This window comes from Dreissena polymorpha, chromosome 9 (genome assembly GCF_020536995.1).
Source record: "Dreissena polymorpha isolate Duluth1 chromosome 9, UMN_Dpol_1.0, whole genome shotgun sequence".
NCBI classification, from domain to species: Eukaryota; Metazoa; Mollusca; class Bivalvia; order Myida; family Dreissenidae; genus Dreissena; species Dreissena polymorpha.
The window spans coordinates 49,962,666-49,984,281 of NC_068363.1; the positions used below are offsets into that span (position 1 = coordinate 49,962,666).

A 21,616-nucleotide genomic window follows, 5' to 3' on the forward strand; every position below is an offset into this window, starting at 1 on the left:
AGCCAACATTGTATTTGAATAAATGTGTACTCTCTTAAACACCATGTTAGTTTTCCCCCTATATCACTGTTTGAAAGGTTTAACAATATTAATAATAAAATATGAAAAAACAATATGAAATTAATTATTAAGAATGGTTAAAAATGAATTAAGTCATATCAATTTATTTATTGCACAGTAATAGTTTATGTTATAGTTGCAAGAGTAATATATTTTTTTATCTGAACACCTTTAGTAATTGAAACTTCCTTTTAAATGTAACTGATTATGTATGTAAGTATTACTAAAGAGGATACCAAAATAACACTACCGGTAGGTGACACATTCTGAATGACCTTTAAAAAAGTGATTTAACATTGTAGTTTGTTTAATCTAAGTGGTAAAACTAATGTGTTAAATTTGGTCTTATTTGTATCAAACAATGTTACCAACAAACAGCTTTTTTGAAGGACAAAAGAATCCGATGATTGATGCTGATGCCAATAGAGAGATACCAAGTGACATTCTACCCTACCATGTGTGTTGTCCTGGCACCTTCGGCCAAGCAGTGCAAGGTGACCGGTCACTCGCCGCAAAGTCTTCGGGCGTATTTGATGTCCAATCTGTCCACTTCAGTACACCTATTCTTATCTCCAATAGTCCACTCTCAATATATTACAATATGACAACTCCTAATGGCCTATCTGAAGATGATCTCTTAAATGACAGTTTGAAGTGAATTCCCAACATTCAATGATAATATCAGATTTAGCACACCTCAGAAGACAATTTCTGTACAAGTTAGCTTGTGGTCATTTCAACACTTAATTGTTGCCTTAAAGTCATTCTCGGGGTAGCAGCTCTTCTGCTTTACCAACAAAGGCTGTCAATGTGATTTTACTGAGCTTAACACTGTAATTACTCTCAAGTTTTTTATGACACCCTCTTTTTTAGCTAAAATAATTATTTGTGTACAAGCCTATTTTTCAGACACCCAGATTTTACCTAATAATAATATACCTCCACATTTTCAGACATTCACATCTAAGCCTTAATTTGGTGACAGATCACAGATCAGCATGTGGGGAAACAAGTTACCTGATGACTGTCATAAAACCTGGCAGTTGAATGGGATAAGTGAGTAGACATACTAGACAATTATATTTGGGTTATTTGTGTAAATATAGATGTGTACCAGTAATAGGACCTCATCTTATTATAAATGAAGTGATCATAGTAAGGAAAACAATAAGTTCTCTTTAACCCATTTATGCCTAGCGTCTAGAAAAAAAGCCTTGGCAAAAAACGTAGACCCAGATGAGATGCCGCATGACTCTAAATAAAGAAATAAATATACTAGACATCCCTAATTTTGGAAATAAATTGATCCAATTTAGAAGGATGGGATAGTCTAATAGGCATATATGGGTTAAAGGGCTTGTTTGCAAATTTAGTCATCTTTAGTATTTCATCCTTAAAGCCCAAAATTGATAAATTTTAACAATGAAACTTAAAAGCTCGAGCATAAAAATAAGCATAGAATTTAATAGAGAAAAAAGTTTCCGCCAACCTAGACATGAACAAGTGGCTTAGGGATTTTAAGGCTTTAACCTAAACCACTCGGGCGTCTGAGTTGTTACAATTTATCTTGCATGTGACAATGTACAAGCAATCCACCTCTTGTCACAAAATACATTTGAAACAACAGACCCTACAAATAATTCAGTTGTTTCACATTTGTAACGTTTTATAATTTTATCAATTTCAAATGATTATTACTCATAAACAAAATTTTTATTGTCAGACATTGTTCCTATTCAAGAGCCAATCCTTAATTCATTTATCTACATTAAAAAGCATTGTGTGGAATTAATAAAAGATCCACTTTAATTGCTACATATTTTATTGTGTAAAAATCAACAAAATGATATGTTGCGCAGTTTATTTGAGTTAAAAAAATTAAATTAAAGTACCCGGTATATAAAATACTAAAAATTGTACTCAAGAGTGGTCATCATACACACCTTGTAATATCTTTCTGTAAAACAAAGTATAACACATTGCAATGTTTTAAATTGATTGTGAACATAGCATTAATAATTAATACAAAACAGCCTTGTATTTAAAAGCACCCACCATCCTCATCATTCCTTGGTGAAGTTATGTATGGCAATATAGGAATATGTAATGCAATACCAATAGGTATATTGCCAGTGCATTTCTAAATTTTCTGACACTTATTTTAGGAATATTTTTTAGCGTCTAAATGTTCACACACACACATTTTTATCCCCGGCCATAGGGGGAGGGATATTGTTTTGGCGTTGTCTGTCGGTCTGTCTTTCCGTCCGTCCGGAGCCATATCTTGGAAGTGCTTTGGCGGATTTCATTGAAACTGGTATGAGTATATATATAGATAAGAGAATGATGCACCCCAAATGGCATTATAAACCATCTGTTAATAACAGAGTTATGGCCCTTTGTATATTGAAAATATGCTTTTTTTGTGTGTCCGGAGCCATATCTTGGAAATGCTTTGGCGGATTTCCTTTAAACTTGGTTTGGGTATGTATATCAATAAGAGGATGATGCACGCCAAATGACATTGTACACCATCTGCAAATAATGGAGTTATGGCCCTTTGTATCTTGAAAAAATGCTTTTTTGAGTGTCAAATATAACACTTTTGTGTCCAGAAGCATATTGGCGGGGGATATCAATTCAACAAATTTGCTTGTTATTATTACTTTAAAGTGTGTGGAAACAAAGAGCAATTATAGTACATATATTTTATCTTAATATGCTCTTTTATCCTTCTGATGTTGTGAATATATTCAATAGTATACTGATACCATGTTTGAAAATATCCATTAAAACATTCTGGAGATTATAAGTGGGCTTTCAAGGTAATCCATGTGTAAGTAAAGTTATTGACATACCCATATTGGAGCCACCTTCCCCATGTGATAAGGTTAAACCTGTACAAGTGTACCTAACATATACCATAAATCAAGCCTAGTGAAGATGTTACCATCTTTGACTTTATGGTGCTGACATAAACCCTTTGCATGCTGGGAAATTTGTCGTCTGCTAAAATGTCGTCTGCTGAATTTCTAAAACTAGCATTTTCTTCGATTTTTTTCAAAGAATACTATCAGAATAGCAAACAGTTTGCATCATGATGATCCATCTGGATCCAAACTGTTTGCAAAGGCCTTCAAAATTCGGTTCCAACACTGAAAGAGTTAAGATTCTGAGTTTGTGGGTCTGACCTTTAATATGGTTTGACCTTATGGTTCTGATTTTGTCATTCTGACTTTGTGGTTTTGATTTTGTAGTTCATACTTGCACATCATGTGTATGAGCAAAATATTTCTGAACATTCTAGACTGTGGTTCAAACACCAGAGACTTCTTTTTTTTTTTTGGCTCACCTGATTGCTCAGGTGAGCTTTTGTGACCGGTCTTTGTCCGTCCTATGTCCGTCTGTCTGTCCGTAAACATTTGCTTGTAAATACTCTAGAGGCCACATTTCTTGTCCCATCTTTATGAAACTTGGTCAGAAGCTTTGTCCCAATGAAATCTCGGCCGAGTTCGAAACTGGGTTGTGCCAGGTCAAAAACTAGGTCACTAGGTCAAAATAAAGAAAAACCTTGTAAACACTGTAGAAGTCACATTTCATGGCCGATCTTCATGTAACTTTGTCAAAATGTTTGTCTTAATGATATCTTGGTTGAGTTCAAAAGTGGTTCTTATCCGTTGCAAAACATGGCCGCCAGTTGGCGGGGCAGTTTTCCTTATTTGGCTATAGAGAAACCTTGTTAACAGTCTAGAAGTCACAATGATATCTCCGACGCGTTTGAAAATGGTCGGAATCGGTGAAAAAACATGGCCGCCAGTGGTCGGGGCATTTTCTCTATATGTATACAGTGAAAACGTGAACACAGTAGAAGTCACATTTTTGGCCCAATTTTCATGATATTTGCTGAGAACTTTTGTTTCCTTGATACGAGAGTTGAGTTCAAATATGGTTCCGGTCAGTTGAATAACATGGCTGCTGGGACGGGGGCAGTTTTCTCATTATGCCCCCTCCCCCCCCTTTCGGAGAAGAGGGGGTATATTGTTTTGCTCATGTTGGTCCGTCCGTCCACCAGATGGTTTCCGGATGATAACTCAAGAGCACTTATGCCAAGGATCATGAAACTTCATAGGTACATTGATCATGACTCGCAGATGACCCTATTGATTTTCAGGTCACTAGGACAAAGGTCAAGGTCACGATGACCCGAAATAGTAAAATGGTTTCCGGATGATGACTCAAGAACACTTATGCCTAGGATCATGAAACTTCATAGATACATTGATCATGACTTGCAGATGACCCCTATTGATTTTCAGGTCACTAGGTCAAAGGTCAAGGTCACGATGACCCAAAATAGTTAAATGGTTTCCGGATGATAACTCAAGAACGCTTAGGCCTAGGATCATGAAACTTCATAGGTACATTGATCATAACTCGTAGATGACCCCTATTGATTTTCAGGTCACAAGGTCAAAGGTCAAGGTCATGATGACCCGAAATAGTAAAATGGTTTTCAGATGATAACTCAAGAACGCTTATGCCTAGGATCAGAAAACTTCATAGGTACATTGATCATGACTCGAAGATGACCCCTATTGGTTTTCAGGACACTAGATCAAGGTCAAAGTCACGATGACCCGAAATAGTAAAATGGTTTCTGGATGATAACTCAAGAACGCTTATGCTTAGGATCATGAAACTTCATAGGTACAACGATTATGATTGGCAGATGCCCCCTAATGATTTTCAGGTCACTAGGTCAAAGGTCAAGGTCACGGTGACCTGAAATAGTAAAATGGTTTCTAGATGATAACTCAAGAACGCTTATGCCTAGGTTCATGAAACTTCATAGGTATATTGATCATGACTGGCAGATGACCCCTATTGATTATCAGGTCACTAGGTCAAAGGTCAAGGTCACAGTGCAAAAAAACATATTCACACAATGGCTGTCAAGGTCACAGTGACTCAACTTAGAAAAATGGTTTCCGGATGATAACTCAAGAATGCTTACGCCTAGGATCATGAAACTTCATAGGTACATTGATCATGACTCGCAGATGAAATAATGATGAAACTTGACCAGGATGTTTGTCTGGACAATATTTAGGTCAAGTTTGACATTTGGTAAAGATTGAATGAACTGACTCCTCTCAGGTGAGCGAACTAGGGCCATCTTGGCCCTCTTGTTTACCAAACTTGCAACTTCCATAATGACCATATATAAAGGTAGCTAATCAAGTAAAATAAGAATCTTATCAATTTAGAAAGAACAGACTTATTATGCCTTGTGTTTGAACAAAGTTAATTATTTGTCAGCAACTGACTTAAAGTCATCCTTAAATAATGAACTTCAACTAATGTTTAATAAATAAGTTTGATGTGTGTATGACCAAACCTTCTCATCCAGATGCATTGAAGGGCCATTAAAAGGAAAACTGCCGAAAGAATGAACGTTTGGCACTAAAGAAACTTCATTTGTCAACGTGTCCTGTCCATGCTTACCCAGATTAGCCCCTCATTAAATTATTATACCATGCCTTGAAGGGTGGGTTTGAAAATTTATACAATTTGTTAAGATTTTCGTTCTGATATATATATTATTTTGTCATATTTTTAATTTGTGAAAGTCATGGTTCCTAATTTTTGCTCCTTAAAAGTAATTATCTGTCCATATATTAACATTGACTTGAGGCTAGACTATATTATACTTTTAATTGGAAACCTGTGCATTGAAATACATCACTGAATTACATAATATTGCATGTGTTTTTAAGTTTCCCATACCTCAGTGATATAAAAAATGAAATATTTTTTGTCCACGGTCAATATTCAATTGGTCCACTTGATTTGCAGCTACAGTTACATCAATAATTGAACTTACCTGTTCAATATCAGAGCTAATTGTGATGTTTGCGCTGGTGCTAAGCAAATAATATATTTCATATTAATACCTATTAACCATTGTGGGCCTCACAATAGTCTGTATTTATCTCTTGACCAAATATTGAAGGTCCATTTTCTGATATCTTACAATCAGCTATACCACAAGACGTTTTTTGAACAGGTCAGAATTGCATGGAATTTCTTTTGTTCCTTCAACTCACCGGTATCAAGAAATTAGTTGATCATTGTTTTAAAAGTTCAATTCTATGTTTGAAATTATTTTCGATTCAGGCACATTCATTTTTAAACTGCATAAATCCTTATAATGTCCGACTTTCAGAAAATAATGTTCTCATGCATTAGTGAAGAATTAGCATAAAATTGCTACATAATCAAGTGACACTCATGGCAGACATGCTGGTAGCAGTGTCAAAACGTTTTGTTCAATTTATGGTTTTACAGGTGTGACATCAGATTGTACCTTGAGATTTAACTATATTCCCATAAGTGCAAATGAAGGATGTTCTTATTTTGAAGTATTATGTTCATCACAAAATTATGCAAACAGTTAATTGATAATCGTTATAACTCCACTTTGGTAACTTAATAAATATGCAAGAAAATGTACTCTACTGAAATGCTTCCTGTTGCAGAGAAAACAACAACATGTTATCACTTGTGTTAGGAAAATTGTAAAAAATTGTGTTTGAATACTTAATAAGTTTCTATTAATAATAAACTTGTTCCTGTTTGAAGTTTATAGTTTGAAACATATTATAAAACAGGTATCTGCAGGCACACAGGTATTTAATTTGGCCGCGGATTTATGGCCCTTTGATTTGCAACAGCTTATACCTGCAAGAGTCCCTAGCTTAGGCAAGAATGTCTTTGAAACTAGGTAAATCTAAAGCTTAATCATGAGCTAGACTGACAATAAGAAAGATTCTTAACACTTTGTTCTGTATACAAATCTAAAACTCGGACTAATAAGATTCATATAGAGATACCAAGGGAGATAAATTGATGCTGTATTTTGCTTACATTTGATTGTTTGACAATGTTTGTGTCAAACAAATGCCTGTCAAAATTCTGTGAATACGAGCTTTTTGTTTGGCAGCTAGTTTCATTAATTCCAGAAATAAGTTCATTTTGGCATTTATAAATTAATTTGCATAAAATCAAAAATTGAAAAAAAAGATCGAATTGGTTGTACTATGACCTTAAATTGAACATATTTTCCAATCATTGAAGTAATTTCCAATCTGCATTGCAGTAATAATAACACCTGAGCAAAGTAATGCAGAAAAAAGTATTTCAGACAATGTTGTATTTAATAAGATTACTTGATTAATCCATATTCGTCAAATTTAAGCATTTGTAATCGTAGATTAGATAGATTAGGCATTAAGAAAATAGGTTTAAATTTGAGTGTGCATGTGCAAATAAGCTTACATATGTAGCCAAAATTTTTACTATTCATTAAATAATTTTCGTTTAACAAATGCTTGTTCTTTGAAATATGTCTAGGGGCAATTGTTGTCAGTTTAATACCTCAGTCACCCTTTTAACTAGGTTGCAATTTCTGAATGAAGATCGTAAACATGTCGAGTAAAGAGACTACCTTCTGATTGGCTACCATGATTGTTTCATTGATATAAATATAAACGGTTTTGTCAATCAGAATGGAACAGTTGGTCCTGCTTAAAGGAATATATAATAGTAAACCTCACAAGTATAGATGTAGATAGGCTGCATTAGTTATAAACTAGTGGTTTACACTGAAACCCATTCTCTATTACTACTTTAATCTTGAAGCGTTAACTCTATGCCTATGCTTTGCTTATTTTTTGGTTTGTGCAAGCATAGAAGGTAATTTAAAACAGCTTTTTGCTTAATTAAGCTGTAGTTAATGATTTTGACAATTGACTTAAGGTGACTTCGGAATATATATTTTTTTAAGTATTGGTTATACAGGATTTGTTACATTGATAATTAAAGAAGAATAAAAAGGAATTATAATTGTGGAAGAAAATCTACGGGACAAATTTGGATTTAAATTAGATCAATGGACCGGACTTAAAGCTTACAAGTGTAGCATACATCATACATATCAAATTAGTGTTTAATATGAGAAGTATTATGGAGATGGAATAGTACATTTGCAAAGCACTGCTGACTGGATTTATCACATTAACATTAGGCTGCATCAGTGTTACTAAATAAGCAAGGTGAAAATGGATGCTATATTAAAATCATTTATGGGAGGAAACAGGACATTAAACAAAATTAAATTATGCAAACACATTTTTGCTTTTTAAAAGCTTTGATGGAATAAAATAGATGTTTATGTCCTATAGCTGATTATTAACTTGAAAATAAAATTGTTAAATAAATTCAAATATTAACATTGATATATAGCAGATATAATGATATACAGAAAACAGATATAGTCAAAACGGATCAAACAAAAGTGGGCTGCTTTTAACATTGCAGTTTTATATCTAAAACATAAGGGATGAAGAAAACCTTCGAGAGAAATAATAGACAGAATATCAAATAAAAATATTGTGTTGTTTTAGAAAACAAAAATAAAGTGACTGAATATAAATGTTATGAGGAAAAAAGTAAATACAAAATAACACCAAAGGAGACTGGATATAATTTGTTTTAATTGCAATTAATTGGAGAAAAAAACATAAGTGACTTAATATAATCAAAATTTAATTTGAAAAACATTGGAAAAACAACAACAACGTGGAACGGTTCAAGCTCTGCAGGCTGCAGTGATTGTGAATAGATCGTGTAAAATCATGATGAATGGACGAGGTGATAAGTTATCTCCCTTACACGGGAGGAGTTGTCTGCTGCTGCTACTGACCTCTAGTCTGGCGGTAAGCAAGTTATACCGAGTCTTCTTGTAGTAGGTGGGATGCAAGGGATATTTTATCAGTCCCTTTTGAGACGTGCATACTGCTATATTAGTAAACTAGTTATACTTAGTTTAAAAGCATTACACTTCAAAAACTAGTAATTATTAATATTCAATTGTAAATGACCCCAGTGACTTTTTCATGGAGATGGTGGAAAGGGGGGGGGGGTCAAAATACATATTTTAAATATATATACCACTAAACAAAACAAAAATAAACTTATTAATATACAATTTGAATGTGTAGCTTATCATGCAAACTTTTTAATAAGTCAAAGATTATCTATAATCATGCATTTAAGGGTTCAATCAAAATTAAGCCTAATAACTCAAAAGTCATGGAAATTTGTCCATTAAAAAGAAAGGTGGTGTTTTTAATGGTAATTACATCTGTAAGCAAATACATTTTATGTTCGAAGTTGGAAATTAGCAGAACTCATACTTGCTATCTATTGTAATAGATCCTTTAAATGCTCTAACAGAGTTCAAACTCTACCTCTCATCTGATTGCATGTGCACTTTTTGTTTTGTCATCCTGTTATTGGTGAAAAAATATGATGGTAATAACTGCACAAATATAAATATTACTGTGTGTGTGACAAAATTGACAACAAGTATAACAGTTTTTTATAAACCCATACAATTTTCTGTAATTAATGGTAGTAAATAATTATTCAACACTAAAATGATCTCAGTTCACCATGTTATCATTTGAAGGTAACCATTGCAAGACATGGACATGGAAATATGGAGTTTGTTGTTAAATTATTAATAATATTAATTCCACAAATTTATTAGCAATAATAGATAATAAATAAAAGTTACACAAGTTATAAAAAGATAAACTTCATTGTTATTCTGCAACTAAAACACAACTATAATAAACTAATGAGAACTTGATCTGCCTCATGACACTGTCATTTTTCTGACAATTAACCACTGAACGTAGACAATTTCATCATCACCCTATGTCAGCTTTCATTAACAATTAATGAGTACTTTTCATGCCTGTTTTGTTGACCAGCTTCATTTATAGTCCCAGATAATGAGCCATTGCCATTTACATGAAGACAAACCTTATTTACTCAAAGGTTATAATTGAATGCTTTAAACTTAAAATATTAGAATCAATCCATCATTTTTGATAATGAAAGTTGTTAAGTTGGTAATTTGGGTCGCATTCTGGGATAACTGGGCTTAATGCATGTGCGTAAAGTGTTGTACAAGATTAGCTTGTGCAGTCCGCGCATGCTTATCAAAGGGAAATTTTCTGCTTTTATGGAAATTTACATTGAAAGGAACCCTTTTTAACGAAAGTCCAGTAAAGGCAGAAAACTTTGTCCCTGATAAGCTTGTGTGGGCTGTACAGGCTATCTTGGTCAACAATTTAAGCACATGCATCATAAGCCAAAGCTAATTTGTATGAACATGTTCACTTCATAAAACTTGTGTGGCAATTTTTGTTTCGTTTTAAAGACGACTGCTATATTTATCAGATAATGCATATTATTAAAAAGAAAACAATGACAACGTCAATGATTTTACAAAAACTTGTGTACAGTACAATTTTCAAAATTTTGAATTTAACTTTGAATATAAAAAATTCTTTCAATATCAACATGTATTCAAACAATCATTAATGCCTTACAAACAGCATTGATAAATCATACACAAAATAATTGTTGTATGAAAGAAATATCCCTTTATTTTTCATAATGCAAAAAAACTCGTTAAGTGAAAAGACATTAAACAGTTTGAACAGCAAAGGTTGTTATACTATTTTACTGACAAGCTGGTTAATGTATTCAGCACTGACGGGTCTCCGATAAATTTGATTGATTAATTTACTTACCATAGTATTGTAAAAACATAATTTGCTCATTTCTGCAAAGACATTCACCATTTTACTTGAATATGCACACTCTCATTGAAATCTTTTTCCTTTTATGCTATAGAACGTTTTCACCAAAAGATTTTAGCATATTAATTTGTAGAATGAGTCATTGAAACCTGTCGACCGATTTAAAGTGTCGCTCTCTTTCTCGTCTGTGTTGTGTTTATTTGATAAACTCCATAATAAAGCTGAGCTGTTATTGTAATCCTGCATTTTGGTTTTGAGACTTTATAAATGTAAGGGATGCTTATGATCATCCCTGTTTTTGATGTATTGCTCAGACATCACTTGAAATGGGGTTGCATTTGAATTTTAAATTAGGTATAATGTCAATGATAAGTTTTTGATTGATTCGTTGAAGGAATGGAGGGAGGGAATGTCTTTTACCACTATTAAATTATTAAGGATTGGATTAGTGCGACTATTTTTATTACAACTTTACAAAGGTCTCCCTTAAATTTGAAAGTATCTATTACTTAAAGTCACACTTTAGATCATTTTAGGATAGTAGAGTACATTTAGAAGTATGTATTTATTTCATGTCTGCACATTGATTTCATTTTCAAGTGTTTTCCAAATATCATGACATGAGCAATGTTCTGCATATCAAGGTCAAAGTCATTTTTGTGACTAAAAAAAATTATTTATGTTTTCCATTTTCATTTATATAAAACCATATGTACAAAGTTTTATGTCCTCTTTCATTTGACCACCTGAAAAAAAAAAAACAGAAAAAATATTCTTTGCTTATTATAGGCAATCATTAACAAATTGTTCGAAGTAAAAACAATTAAATGCCAGCACAATAATTTTAAAATCACTTTTTTCTCTTAGGCATTTCAAAATGATTTCATAGAAAACAAGTCAAGTTTGTTGCACCATAATATTCATATGTACAATAATTCTTTTCCCAGGTATGTATTTGATAACAATGAGGCTTGTATCCGTTTGTTATTATGCATAAACAATCGCGGAACCTTGTTCAGATAAAATCTGAACATTTTCCTAGTAGAAATTGTTATCAGAATGATCTGCATTTTAGAGCTGAAATCTTCATAATATTGTGTTAGGTTTTTGATTACAGAAATTTATAAAATATTAATATAATACAGATAATTCTTTACAGCAACAATCAAATGTATCCCACATAAATTAATAGAGGTTACACAATAATACAAGTTAGATGATGATCAGGGTAAATAATTTGACAGACTGTAGCTGTTCCCAAAAGTGAACAAAATATATGTTTTATTTAACTACTTCTTTTAAAAATTAATAGTATTTAGTAAAATAATAAAGATATTAAAATTTACTATAAGGTTGTTTCATGCAAGTTTGAATATTGATGATGGCAATTTTAAGAATCAATACAGACAAAATCACAACATTTTACCAAATTTTGTCAGTAATGTGGTAAAGATATATAGTGAAGTATGAAATAAAATGTATTCCACTTATATCTAATAGTTCATGGAAACATTTAATGTGGGTGGAGAAACACAGTGTAATAAAAAAAAAGTATTCCACTTATATCTAATAGTTCACAAACATTCAATGTGGGTGGAGAAATACTGTTGTATTGTTAAAATAATCCATCATGGCATTCATTTGATGTATTAAGAATGTGATCTTCACTATTAGTATCACAACCAACTTTGATTACACCTCTCTACCATGCAAAACCAATTCCATGTATTTTAATGCCATTTCTTTTTATGCATGCTTCTACTAAAGCTAGGCATGTTTGGGTATGTTTAAATGCTATGATATTTTTACATTTGTACAAATGCTATCAATAAAAAGGAGCACAACCAAAACTGCTATCAAACTCACATCTTGAGCATTGTCATTAAGGGCGTGTTGGGTGTGATAAAAAATCATCTTGATATTTATCAATGAATCTGTGTATATACCTTGATATACTATCATTTTTGCATTGTCAGTTTTACATTAGGGTTTGCTAAACAATCATTAAGCTTGATAGTGTTTAAAACTATTGCTGAACCAGCCTACATGTTAAATAATGATATTTTTGTGCTGATAGCCAGTGGGTTAGAGATTATTTAAGACAAAAAAAACAGTTAGGGAGGTGGTGATACTGATTGATCAGATATTGGTACAGTAGGGTTATGTTTTTCAGACACGCATGGTGTCAGATTGTAAGATAGGGCAGTGTGTGTGAGACCTTACTGCAATAACTTGCTGATTTATTGTTAAAACACTGTAACCACCAAGAACCCGTATTTCTTATGCAGACATTAGGACAGCCTGGATTGTTAAAAAAAATGCTCTGTTTACTTGAAACAATTTGCATTATTGATATTTCTAATGAAGAGGTTTACGTGTCAGATTACAGTATTGATTAATTGATGCTCAATCATATTGTAAAATCTTGGGAATAAGGTCAAGGTGGTGGTTACCGGGATGTCTGAGCGGGTAATGTCTACTCCATTATTCGATGTCTTAGCCAATAAAAATGCATTTACAGATAGGCGTTAATAAGTATTGCATATCAGTGCATGTTAACAGGTGATAAACACAAATGTTCTGGTAATCGGAAACCCATATTTTCCATTTCACTGATCCAATCATTCAGTGCATGCGTTTTGCCTTCAATAAAGATTGCAGGCTGCTTTGTTTGTGTTTTGCTTTTTTGTGTGGAGGGTGAACACTTTGTTCAAAGTTGGCAAGACCGATTTACTAAAAGCCTTATCCATACTGTAATTTAAAATCCAACAATTGATTTGATATTGCTGATTTCTACATTTAAATAACATCAAGGCAGTGGTGATTAAACCTGTTATTGGAGTAAAAAGGTACACTGAATGTAGACCACCAGTTATCAGAAAAAGGATCTTTGAATGTCCTTTCTGCATTCAGACATGAATTAATTTACTCTGAGTGGAATGTGTCTTGTTGTTGTTATTTTGGAGCAATGCAATGTTCAAGTAATTTTTTTGTATTATATTGTGGATGTTCATGCATTATTTTACCAAGGCTTTCTTTTTTAGTCCATATATGAGCTCTGTCATGCAAAAATAGGGTCAAATGTCAAACACAGCTAGGGCAGCCTGGTTTAAGAAACTACCCTGTCCCCTTATGAATGAAATTAGCATTTTAATACTTCAATGATGTATTAATTGTAAGCATGAATGTTTGGTGAGCCTAAGTTTTCTGTACATCAAATATATAATGCGCAAGTAAAGTCCTTCCCTGTCAGAGTGTGCATCATCGACAGAGTACCAGAGTTCTAAAGAAAAACTTTCAACCACAAACATTTAAGTTTAATAATATTAATTTGTATCTACTTTCTTTCATGGAACATCCGTGGGTTTTATATATTTGCCATGTCAGTAAATATTAATTATATAAAACATTCTTTTTCTTGCTGTAAAAAAGGTGAATCAGATATATATTTGTTATTAAATAACAGTACATGTTATATGAAGAGGAAAAAACCACCTACTGATGTTCCTGTTTCATTTGCTGAAGTATATGTTTTTAAAGTGCTTGTTATTTAAATTAATACTTTATTAATGTTCACATATGAAAGTATTGTAATAAAATGTTCATAAATAGGAAATTTATGTTAGATAAATTGATAATCTATACAAACATCAGACATTAAATTTTTGTCATCTCAACTGATGAAACTTTCAGGGCTATATCTCAGTTATATTTCATCATGAAACTTCATGGGTGTAATGTTATTGATAAGAAGAAGTGCCATACTTAACAACCATAACCCTTCACTTTCTTATATATGAGTTATTGCCCTTGTTTGTATGATGGAACTTTTCAGGGCTATATATCAGATACGATACAACTTTTCAACATAAAATTGTATAGGTGTGTAGAAATCAAAGGGAAGAAGTGCCATGAACAAGAACCCTAACCCTGCACTTTCTTAATTAAGAGTTATTGCCCTTTTTTGTTTTTGTATGATGTACATTTTTAAGGCTATATCTCGGATACGCTACAAGATTTCAACATAAAACTTCATAGGTGTGTAGATATAAATGAGGAGAAAGGCAATTTATAAAAACTATTACCCTACACTTATGACTGGTTTAAATGTCATATCTTTTAACAATAACATTATAAATGTTGTATTGATATGAATGATTTGCTCATAAAAGTAAGATTTAATACCGTTATCAACTATTCTGATACATTGACATTTATATAATAATATAATTAATTCATTTACCAATATTGATTATAGTAGAAACTTATATATGACTCTCTTGTGACATTTTTAAATAAGGTTCCTTGCATTAATGTTATGTAACTTTAAAAAACTTTATGAACAATGTTGTCTGACATTTAGGAAATAATGGATAAACTTAGCTGTATTCCACTCTATTGAAATTACAGCAAACATATGTTGTGTAACTATTTTAAAAATATTATTTTAAGTATTTCATTTCATTTTGTTTTCTTTACTTGTTGTTAAAAAAGGAGAAAAATGATGGCCAGTTTAGAGGGGTTGGGTGAAATTTTTTAGAGAACAAACATCATTTTATTATGTCCCCCACCACTATAGTGGGGGACATATTGTTTTTGCCCTGTCTGTTGGTTTGCGACTGCATGTTTGTTTGTTTACCCCAACTTTAACATTTGCAATAATTTTTGCAATATTCAAGATAGCAACTTGATATTTGGCATGACTGTGTATCTCATGGAGCTGCACATTTTGGAGTGGTGAAAGGTCAAGGTCATCCTTCAAGGTCAAAGGTCAAATATATGGGTTAAAATCACTCATTCAATGAATACTTTTGCAATATTGAAGATAGCAACTTGATATTTGGCATGCATGTATATCTCATGGAGCTGCACATTTTGAGTGGTGAAAAATCAAGGTCATCCTTCAAGGTCAAATGTCAAATATATAGTTTCAAAGCGGAGCAAAAGGGGACATAGTGTTTCTGACAAACACATATCTTGTTTTTGGTTACAGATTATAGATATGTAGAGAACCTTTCTTATCAGTTACAGATTATTTCTTGTTAGACAAATAATGATTGTAGCCCCTTAGACTGTATCAAAATACTTAATGAAGCAAGATAGAGAACAATACCAGTGAAGGTAATTATTTCAGTTCCAAGTATGCACTTGAAGCTAGTCAGTTTGGGAGTATAGTGTTCATGGCACAACAGGAAATAATGAAACGTTATATCCCGGAAACGCAGATTGCCATCTAGGAGCGAGATTACCTTCAGAGATGACATAACAAAATCGTGATAGTTTTGTTCAATTAAAACAAAACAATATTTCCTGATATTTTTTACCAGGTTTTCAATGAACCCTTTCCCCCATAAGAAGCAAAGTTAAAATGGCTTTTGCAACCAGCATAAAACCAGAACAGCCTGCAAGTAACTCGCAGCCTGTTCAGGTTTTATGCTGTTTGCTGCTCATCAGTAACTTAGGGTTGGTAATGAAGCCTTTAAAACTTGAATTCAGTAAGAAAGGTCTTTAATTAAATTTTACTTTCAAAGGGAGTACAAATTCGTCAAAATACGTTTCCAAGTGTAAATGGGTTAAAACTCGCTGTTATTATATTTAGATATGGCATGCGGGTAGCGAGGCGTTCCTGCTGCTTCTATAATTTTAGATTGCAATCTCAATGAAACTATAACAGGCTTGCAAGGAGTTTTAGCTTGTGATGTTTATGGGGCTTTGTTGGGTCAAGGTCAATGGAAGTAAAAATATTAAAAACATTTTTCTCTTATTAGCTTTGATGAGTTTGATGACTTTGGGCAAGTCGGGTAAATCTAAAGGTTACTGTTACTAAAAATAGAAAAACAGGAAACAGGTGCTTTCTGGTCAATAACCTTAGTTTGCATTGACCAATCTTGATGAAAGTTTGGATATAGCAAGTTTGCACATAGATCTAGATTTGGGATTGCAATTGAAGTTCAAGGTCACCTTTCTAAAAAAAAGAAACATCGCTTCTGTTGAATGACTTGAGTTTAAATGGAGGGATTGCACATTTTGAATGAAGGGTGCAAATATTCAGACTTGAGTTTGGCAGCTTATATGTAACCCTAACTTTGGATTGCACAATTATTTGAATTATTATCTTATTAACTTTAAAATCCTGTTGCATTGCCATATTTCTTGTTTTAAGCAATTTTAACTATCATATTAAAATGCTGGAGCCAGCTTCATTGTTGTCAAGCCATACAGATTACAGAAAGATTGATTTATAGAAGTCACAAAAGTGTAGTACATGCATGGGTGTGCATTTATGTGTATGTGCATTAGTGTTTGTGCACAAGCTTGTCCGGTCCATAACTTTGTCATTGTCAATTTTGACCTGAAATTGAAATAACTTACGGTGTTATATGTGACACACCATATCCCCAATGTGGTGATATTTTGTGGTATTACCACAAAATATCACCACAATGAGGATATGTTGTGTCACATATAACACCTGTCTCCCTACTTTAAAGAGAAAGGTCAATCTTGAAGACGTTGAAATTTAGCAATAAACAGCTTGTCAGGACTTAATTTTGGAAATTTATTATGCAATTTTCAAACAAATTACCACATATAACCATCATCAGAGCACAATGCTTGTTGTATGTAAAACTCATATCCTTGCCGCGAAAGGTGAAGGTCAAAAGCTAAGATCAAAGGTTAAATTTGGCCATAAAAGAACTTGTCTGGACTGTAAGTTCATCATTCATCATGCATTTTAAAAATTGTTTACCACAAATATTCATCTTGTTGAGACTATGTGTTTTGTTCAGAAGCCTCTCCGTACCTCAAAGGTCAAGGTCACATATAAATGTCAAAGTTGTTTAAGTGCCTTGTTTTTAGTTGAAGTTTTTATTAATGAATGAATATTAGTAAGCAATTTTGTACTGAGCTAAAATAATGTTGATTTTTTTCCTCCATAAATCAGTGAAATCAAAATCAGATATGTTTTTGCAATTATAACATGTTTACATTTAGAGTAACACCAAAATTGCAATATACAGCATTGGCAGCCCAGTTTTTCATCATTATAATTTTTCATATGAAAATATACTTTAAAATGTTTTCATTGCCCTGAAGTATATCAATTTGAAAGCAAACACAACATTCTTGTATATTTGCACTGCACTTTTTTTCCATAAATTATTCAGCTACAACATTTTATCATAAATGTTTATTTGTAAACACCTATTCCATGAGATCTCCCAGCATGGTTTATTTTATATTTAGTGCATTAACAGTTTTTATGTGAAACATTTACAAATTGCTTTAAAAGATCTGAGAGATTTTATTTTGCATATGTCCTTGGAACTGATGTTAAATTCAAACTTGTTTTTTTGTGTTTTTTCTTTATTTACAAATCATGATTAAAATATGTTGTATAACCCGTTCCCCATCAGAAGCAAAGTGAAAATGGCTTTTGCAACCGTCATCAAACCAGAACAGCCTACGAGTAACTGGCAGTCTGTTCAGGTTCTATGCTGTTTGCTGCTTATCATTATCTTAGGGTTAGAAATGAAGCCTTTCAGACTTTAATATATTAAAAAAGGACTTAAATTTAATTTGATTTTCTATCAGGACTTCAAATGTGTCAAAATGCGTTTCTGAGTGGTCAAGGGATAAGTGTGAGTGTTCTTAGTAGATCCCTTCACGCTTAAATACAAAATATGCTATGCGAGGACACATTTGATACCATCTCATGATTTAGTATTATTAATATAAAGATTTACATGAATGCAGTTTGAATATATATGTGTACACACAGGCCATGGATTTCTATATTTGATTCTGCAAAATCCAGCAGATGTAAGTGTATAAAAATTTATATTATGACCGATATGTTCTATGTATTGATTAATTGTCTCATTGTAAAAAAAAATTATCACATGCCATACCCTGTTTCCCATGTAATATAACCATTACGAATATTTTTATCTTACACATGTGTAATATACTTTTTTAGCGTGTTCATTGGCTTAGTTTTCATTCGATTGACCAACCACATTTTGTTATTTTGCTGAAATGACGTTGCAACGTCAAATGACATCACGAAATGTAAACAACATTCAGGATTTGTCATGTTTGGATAAATATTTATTTAATTTGCTCATTTAAAAGCATGTGATAAAAAAGATCTGACACTCGTTGTCATTTCATACCATTTTTATTAAACTCATCCAGGACATTCGTAAGGAAGCTCGCCAAAGGCTCGCTTACTAACAAAATTCGTGAACTCGTTTAATAAAATATGGTATGATATGACAACTTGTGCCAGATCCTATATGTATGCATAAATAAATATCGTATGCAATCTTCTACATAACAAACATTTTTGTTGGTAGATAAGAGACAAACAACTGAAAAACAAAATTATTACACCTATGATTTCAAGTTCATTATTCAAAATTAAATGTTCAGCCCTTTTTTCAAAATTATTGTACACGTTAAACATCTTAAAGAAACAAAAAAGAAGATATGTCTAGTAATAAAAATGAACATTCTTTATCGGTAACACTCCACTCATAATACAAGGCTACTAGGCTGATACATTTATCTTCATTTTAAATATATCAGGTGAAATATTGGAGATGCAGGGAGTCATTACTGACATTCAAACTGATTGCTTAGCAGAAGATATGAAGAAGTTTGAAGTACATCATGAAGTGGTATCTTAGAGAGAAAAAAAATGGCCTCTTGGCTTTATGCTCATCATTTTGCCATGCCTTGGTTTATAGTATTTTTTATGGCAATTATCAAATGTAACTGTGCTATCTTGTTGCAGCAAATTGTTATGCATGCATGAATTCAAACAGTGCAATACATAATTTTGTATTTTAAACTTTCATTAGGAAACCAAACAGGAAATTGATGGGTTTTTTTGTTTTTGTTTTTTTCACAATTTTTAACATTATTTCATGTAAAGGTAGTAAGTTATCCAACATAAACTTTTTAAAGTGATATAAAAAGATAAATTAAATGAAACTTTGTCAATATGTTATAGGTACAACATGCATGCCTTGCTCTTGCCACTATAACCCTTCAAGTTCTATGAAATCAAAACTGTTGTTTTAAATGTATGAACCATATTATTGTCCAGATAGGTAAATTGTCCTGGAACGTGTAGTTATTGTGTAGACCACCACATAAATGTAGAATAATTCGGCTGCAGGTATCAGAATCTATTTAAATTATGTATTGACAACTGGCTTCATCTGGGTGGCAGATGACATGGGCAATGTATCACACAACACATGCTTGTGATGTAAAATGACGGTGTTCACATCACGACAAAACTGGATTTAATTATGAAAGAATGATAATAGAAAGACAAATTTAAGCTTGCCTGTGAAAAAAAGAGTCCACCACATATTTGCCATAAATTATGCATACCATACCTTGTGACATACCATATCAGTAGGGAAGTTCACATCAATGTTACCCAACAAATATAGACATGCACACGAACATGTATGAATTCTTTAATTATTAGGGTAATTTTTCTTTAATTATTAGGGTAATTAGGGTAGGGTTTCTTTAATTATTAGGGTAAATTTAAGTACTGTCTAAACCATAAAATAAATAAAAAGCCTAACTACCTATCTTTATTTTTAGGCATGGTACCAGAAACAAACATTGTTTTTTGTTTTGGCCTAACACTAAACAAATGAGCAAATTTTCTATACATAATATCAACAATCCATGTGCTGGTGAAAAAGGATACTAGTGTATGAACCAGATTGTAAGTGGCATTTTGGATGACATTTTCTCCTCCAGACAGACACATATTTTTTCATTGATAGATATGGAAAAAAGCTGCAAAATGTCATGCTTAATATCTGATGCACAACTAAACAGTCTTCTAAACAAATTAAATTAGCATCATACTTGTATTTATTGAAAGTTCAACATGTCAGCAAAGTGACACTGTAGTCTTTAAAAGACAAAAAACAATTCTTCTTGGCAAAAAACATGTTATTCAATTATGTTAAATTGTTTATATAATGCATTTGTGCTTGATGAAATATAACAGTTATCTATTTTATGTTTACTGTGCAATTATTATGTTGGGCAAGTGTAAGTGAAAAATGAAACGCCGTTTTTCGAACAACCATTTAATAAAAACATGATATTGATACAATGCACAATCAAAATACATTATAAAAATGGTTTTATCGCAGTACTGTAATAATTATCATGTGACAACAAACTTAAGATTTTTTTCATTTGACTTCTCCCACAAATCTCCACTGAACATTTAATAACATAATAATCATAATTATATTGAGAATTAAATTTCCTTTTTGGCTTAGAAAGGTTTAGTTATGTAATTTTTACTTATGCAGGACTGTTAAAGTGTTAATTATGTCATTTATGCTTGTATATAACTGTTTAAACCTTAAATAGGGCTATTATGACCTGGGTGACAGCTTTCTATGTATTGTGCAAAGGTTAAGAATTTATGATGGGGTTAAAGATGAAAGACATTGATTAACTCCATTCAGGCCGTCCTTGAAATGACAAGGTTAGATATTTAAATTATTCAAATAATTGGGTTTTCAACAAGGGCCCATCACTGTTTGTGTAATGGCCAGTATTAGGTGATAAATAGGCCTATTCCAGATGACAATTTTGTGGGCAACAATTGAAACTGAGCAATCTTGCTGAAAAATTCAAATGTTTATTATAAGGTCTTGAGGACGAGAAAAAGTTACTTTACTTATGTAAAACAGAGATTCCTAGCAAAAGACCAACATATTGTTATGTTTAACATGATTTACCTGACTAAGATATGCATTTTGACGCATTTGTAGTCCCTTGGAAAATTTAACTTAATTAAAGACCTTTCTTACTATATTCAAGTT

The 21,616-nt window shown here is 32.3% G+C and overlaps 2 protein-coding genes across 5 annotated transcripts in view; one reads left to right on the forward strand and one right to left on the reverse strand.

The window, feature by feature from the left end:
* Positions 1-21,616, reverse strand: part of LOC127846488 (uncharacterized) — a 496,240-nt gene that overhangs the window by 154,362 nt on the left and 320,262 nt on the right. The gene's annotated exons all lie outside the window — the stretch shown is intronic.
* The window catches only part of LOC127846486 (A disintegrin and metalloproteinase with thrombospondin motifs 18-like), a 146,893-nt gene continuing 132,926 nt past the window's right edge, over positions 7,650-21,616 (forward strand). Inside the window, exon 1 of one of the 2 annotated variants that reach the window (XM_052377758.1) lies at positions 7,650-8,837. In XM_052377758.1, the coding sequence (XP_052233718.1) occupies positions 8,757-8,837 (81 nt within the window). In that variant the 5' untranslated portion in view covers positions 7,650-8,756. The remainder of the gene's footprint in view (positions 8,838-21,616) is intronic. The other variant, XM_052377757.1, reaches the window with a different exon arrangement.